The following is a 5,681-nucleotide window of genomic DNA, read 5'->3' as shown; positions in this document are numbered from 1 at the left end:
CAAGAAAACACAAAACTGCCTGACAGATTTACTATTTCGCAACCATGGGAAGATTTACCGAGAGCATAGAACAAGTAATTTCTCACTGCTACAACCCATGTCCCCTTGTGTCTTGCTATCACACCACCCCAATAACATTTTGTCTTCACATCTTTATAGCCCAGTAGCAGTGGAGGGTGAGTCGAACGAGAATCATTTATTTCACTCGATCCATCTGAAGAGATGGGGATATTGGGGAGAAGAAACAAACCGTCCATTCCCAAACCCATGCGGTATGAGCTGAGGGGCCTGAACTCTTGGTCCGTTCGCATTCCATTCAAGTGGCGTTCAAGTTCAAGTCTTTTAACAACAGGACACATATTCCCCTTCAAATGCTGGCTGTAACTTGACATGTGTGTGTGCAAAAAAAACATATGGCAACATGTGACAACATACTGCCCATGTGATTGTTTTACTTAAAGTACACTTAATGCATGTTGTTTGGCTAAGCACCAAACATTACCCCTTTGTACATGTACTTGGGTGTGCATGTTTATGTAAATTTAATTGTCCATAAATTGGGAATATTTTTATGGAAGGCTGTAAAAGGTTATGGATTTGATATGGAGTAGAACAGTATATTTTGAGATAAAGTGGCCCTTAGTGGTAGCACTAATACCATGTGAATTGACATCGGACTGTTGGCAACCGTACGATTAGAAACCAGGCTGCCAAGTACTTTGCCTGAAAATAGTGAAACTTCCATCCAGAGGCATATTTAAGCACTAACAGAGTTCAGAACCAAATTCAGAGAACAAAAGAAGATGCAGCATACCAGCAACATACATTTAGGTCAACTTTATTTACAAAGACAAAATAGGGGAATCCCATTTTTCCAAGTGCAGAGAACGTTGATGGATAGACATGTTCATGGTGCACACCTGTGAGAGACAAATAGAAAGATTGATCAGATGGCTAGTGCAGATCTGTTGACAGAAATCCAATTTCAGAGTAAACAGCAGTTAAGATAAATGTGACAGTGACAACTGCAAGTCAGGCTTGGTTCCACCTGATATTTATCGGCTCTCCTAATGTCAAATTACCATGCTAATGTGTGAGCTTATCTTAAAACGACAACAGAGAAATGAACTTGCATGACATTTGAAACTATCCCTACACAGACATCAGTCATTTGTTTGAGGTCGACAGTAAAATCAACAGTAGCAAACAGTGATGGATGTCATTGTCTCTCTTGAGCGCAGTTCAAATTCATGCCAAGAAACCGCTAATGGTTCCTGACGTGTACGTGAACACTAGATTAATGGATCAGCGGCTATTACCGAGAATGCCGCATGGAAGGCACAGTCACTTCACTTCTTCAGCAGCTGATGTCTGACAACAAGGAAGGGGAAAGCGAAACCACTGCCGAAAAACACCACCATCATGCCCAGCAGACGCCACTTGTTTTCAACCGAAAACGGAAGGTTCTGAAATGACAACACACAGAGAGAGAAACAGTGAGTCAGGCAAGAATGAAGGCACATCACCAAACTATCCAGGCTTACAACTGTTGAATCCATGTGTCTGGGTGAGCGTCTACAACAGCAAGCTTTAACCTCAAGGACTCCTTGAAGGACTGTGCTGTCAGTGGTGAACACACATGCCATGTCCTGTCCATTAATACAAGCAGCTTCATATTGTACGAATGTGTTGAGAGTAGGTCTTAAGCAGCTTGGCTAGCATAGCATACATTACACCCTTTGGGACACTTACATGATGTTAACCTCTGCGGCGGGGCTACTAGATTACACTAGCTACACAGTCTAGCTAGCTAGCTAACTAACGAATCCAACGTAGCCAGTGGTCTACAAGTTTCCCATTGCGTCCGTAAATATAAATACATCGAAATGTTTAACATGTTTGCTATTTCACGTAATCGACCTAGCTAGCTAGTTACTAAACAAAGCTAGTTAATTTACAATCTTAAACTAACCACACCAGGAAATAATAAGCTTGCTAGCACGCTAGCAAAAATAGCTAACGTCCAATAAGGATGCACAGCAATTTACTGTAGTGCTACTAGCTAGCGTTAATAACAGTGGTGTACTGCTACTGCTAGCAAGGATGGGGATAGATAACCTGCCTGCACCGCCATTACAAACTGGCGACAGTTCGATAATATATATTCTATACATAAAGCTAGAGCAAGGCTACATTTAGATCGCTAGTGATCTAACGCTACTTGATCAGTAAGCAAGCACTCTATTCAACTCCAACACAGTAGCCTAGGCTAGCTTGCATTGTCAAGGCATGACCTCCAAAGCAGGCTTGGACCCGAGGCAAGGCCCACTGTTTTAAATTGTAAATATTTTAAAAGAAATTACCTTTCCCGGTCCCTCTGAGTAATGCGAAGAGCGAACCGCAGAGGTTGTGAATCGCCGAACAGCCTGCCCAAGCATTTTATCTTGCGATGTCTATTCTGATCTGTGAGAAACTGCTATTTGCGACCTTCTTGTTGCTGTAAGGAATGAGTGAGCAGGATGTCGAACAGGACTTTGGGAAACACAAATGCTGCGGTGGAAGCTGGGAAATGTAGTTCTGTAAGATGGAATCTGCCATTGGGTCTTTCTGCAACATGTAGTAATATAAGATAATAAACTAAAATGTATTTATAAGATATGTATATTGTATGTGTGATACACGGTGTGTCTTACATATCAAAATATGTTCTGTCGTTGACAAAACGCTGATTTGGTTGTGCGGCTCAAAAAATATGGACCTAGTGTCTGCAGGGAAAGATAAGGGGAAACACTTAAAAGGTAGTTTATACCCAGTAGTCTGGAAATAAACGGTATTAGATAGGAATCACAGGGCTCACTCTATGGCCCCTGTTGTCACCCAAATCTGCTCAGTGTGATTAAAGCTCCAGTGTTGTATGCTTCAGTGGAAACTTAGATTTATGCTTATTTGTGCAAAACGATGTCGCAGCGTCCACCCACACCTTCACTTAACAGCACCGAGGCTAATGTTTTATTTATGACAGAGTTCTGTTCAATTCAGACAATTTTTTGAGTCCCACTACTCTCCTAAACCTCTGGTTTATAGATTGGGCCGTCATAGAAAGCTTTTACAAAGCTTTAAATGCTAACCCTGCATCAAACAGATTAGATTCTGAACAGTTTTTAGACCACTTTTGACTGTGCCTGACATTTGGTTCATCATTTAGTAAGCAGATGCAATATTTTTTTGTTCTGCACTTGTAATGTGATTCAGTTGCCTATATGTGTGTGTGTGTGTGTGTGTTTTACTGTAATGTAAAGTCAAATCATTGGTACAGTCACTGAATAAACTAATTATGTTTGATGCAGAAAAAAGTGTTTAATGCACAGACAATGACTGGGCCCCCGTAAGCAATAATGCTCTGATGAACTAAAATGGTGAAGTGGAATAATATGCTCTCACTGAGCATGCTGCTGCAGGAAAGGGAAAGTGGTTAGTATCCTTCAAGAAGAGCACGGCTTGCAATTATTGTTTGAATGTGAAAACCTGCCCTAGATGAAATGTCATGATGGAACAATCCGGAGAAAGTAAATGGAAAAGAATTGTGTTCATTGCACTCCGTCCTATGTATAAGAAAGTAATGGATTTCCTCTGAGGAAAAAACGAGGCTATTGTGGGATAATAATGAGGGGCTTAATCATATGTGACAAGAGTTTCAAGTTAATTCACCTTTTGAAGGCTTTCTTTTAAGCGAGACTGCAAAAGACACACATAGGCACTTAACGAGTTATAAATATTCTATATATTGGTTTCAAATCACACGACGAATAGTAAAACAATATATATATATGTACGACCGTGGTCCTCTGTCGACAAGTGAGATGACCGCGAGGGTTGTTTGGCACGCTTCTGGGTGACACATGGCAGCCGTCCCTCCGTCCCAACCACACAAGCAAGGACGCGGCTCATCAGTACTGAGCCCCGTACCTTAGCCCCTCCGTGCCACGTCGCAGAACAGAAGGGACTTCCAAAGGTCTCTGTTTGGATGGGGACGGCCACACGAAGCTACTTACCCCCTGTCAGCGCTGCCACATCCATCAGCCGGGGGGGTCACAACCGGGCCTGCTGCCACATATCTCCACTGTCACTCCCTCCGTCCACCATTAGCCAAATAAAGGATCGGGAATCTCCCCCTCAGCCTTGCCATAGGTGAGTCCTCGAACCAAACAACACCTTAGGGATGACTGACAGTAAATAATGAAGTCCACGTCTTTTTTTGTGTGTGTCGCTGCCCTCATTGACAGGGTGTACGTGGGATTATGACTTGCGCAGTGTTTACTGAATCAATCCGGGTAGTAAATAGAGAAGCAAATACATGAAAAAACGGAACGCTATTTACATTCACTGGTTGGTGTACAGACCTTTCCGCAGACAATCCTCTGCGCATAAACTGGAAGCCTCGGTGTAGCAAAAGCAAATACGAAATGCACGCCCACCTAAGGTGTTTAATTAAAATTCCCTCATTCATTCCACCAACGCCCACAACCCTCTCACAGAAGAAATTGCTCAATCGTACTGGCCAACAACCCTGTAATCAACGTTGCACATTCCTGTGTGCATACTAACATACACCCATGAGCAATTAAAGACCAATGTTGCAATCGCCACGACAATCGAGTCCACTTTTGATTCAACTCAAAAGCACATGCCTGCATATGTCTAGACCGAATTCAATTCAATATCAAGCTCTGGCGGAAATCTATCAATATTTTTTTTTGGGGGGGGGGGGATGATAAAAAGAAACAGCTGCCAAGGTACAGTATCATCCTCCCTCTAAATGGTGCAACAACTTTACACAATAGACAGGAGAGGTGCGGTGGATATTGTTAATCAAAGAGGATGGTTGATTTTGGCAGCAGCTCCAGCACCAAGGTGCCTGGAATCGTTGTTGTTGACAGGAGCGGATTCCAAAGATTGTGTCAGAGAAGGCTGGAGTGCGATGAGATGAGCAGTTTTATTGGATCTCAAAACATTCGTTGTCTGATTTCGTTGGGCCCGAGCGGGGAGGAGAGCACTTTATCAGGTGTCACTCTCCCCCCTCCCTTGTCTCTTTCCTCTTGGAGAGATCTCCGACTGACGACTTTATCTGCCTGCTCCAGAGCCTGGAAGGGATGGGACTGATGAAAGAATGGTAAGTCATGCCTACTGATGAATGTTCACTGTCCCCCCCCCCCCTCTCTCTCTCTCGCTCTCTCTTTCTCTGTCTCTCTCTTTCTCTGTCTCTCTCTTTCTCTCACTCCATCTCTCGATCTCACTTTGTAAGTCTGTCAGAAGTCTGCCAGTTAGAAATGTGTCTTATAGGTTGCCTTTCAACTCTCCTCATCCATGGTCTTAACCAAGTAGACCCACGGATCTTTGCAGTCCCCCCCCCCCCCCCCCGCGGACACACAAACACACTCATACTTTCCCCAGTTGACCGCCTGCAGCCATGGGACTCTGGGAGTTCATAACATGCACCTAGTAATTTGCACCAGCATTAATCTTTAAAGTGGATGAAGGGGAAATTGCATGGGCTTACTGCTGAGCCAGTCCTCTTGGGACTGCTAACCTCTGTCCTGATAGAGCGAGTCAAAAGCCTCAAGAAAAAAGGCCCTCTTATCCTAGATTTGTTTGCATGCAACAACACAGATATGTATGCACTT

The 5,681-nt window shown here is 43.4% G+C and overlaps 1 protein-coding gene across 1 annotated transcript; it reads right to left on the bottom strand.

Moving 5' to 3' along the window:
* Positions 1–822: 822 nt before the first annotated feature.
* Positions 823–2,538, bottom strand: LOC124486646 (cytochrome c oxidase subunit 7C, mitochondrial). The gene is made up of 3 exons (XM_047048385.1): positions 2,364–2,538; positions 1,320–1,466; positions 823–920 (listed from the first exon to the last, which is right to left on the bottom strand). The coding sequence occupies exons 1-2, from the start codon at positions 2,436–2,438 to the stop codon at positions 1,350–1,352; spliced, it is 192 nt and encodes a 63-aa protein (XP_046904341.1). The 5' UTR covers positions 2,439–2,538; the 3' UTR covers positions 823–920; positions 1,320–1,349.
* Between the last annotated feature and the right edge of the window lie 3,143 nt (positions 2,539–5,681).

Source organism: Hypomesus transpacificus, chromosome 24, assembly GCF_021917145.1.
Source record: "Hypomesus transpacificus isolate Combined female chromosome 24, fHypTra1, whole genome shotgun sequence".
NCBI classification, from domain to species: Eukaryota; Metazoa; Chordata; class Actinopteri; order Osmeriformes; family Osmeridae; genus Hypomesus; species Hypomesus transpacificus.
The sequence above is the reverse complement of the archived record's forward strand: the minus strand, read 5'-3'. Positions and strand labels throughout refer to the sequence as shown.

Bases quoted from the DNA above. Each gene is read 5' to 3' on its own strand.
- LOC124486646 (XM_047048385.1), bottom strand. From the start codon at position 2,438: ATGCTTGGGCAGGCTGTTCGGCGATTCACAACCTCTGCGGTTCGCTCT. The intron at 1,467-2,363 runs GTAATTTCTTTT...TTGTCATTTCAG, and splicing joins ACTCAGAGGGACCGGGAAAG to AACCTTCCGTTTTCGGTTGA.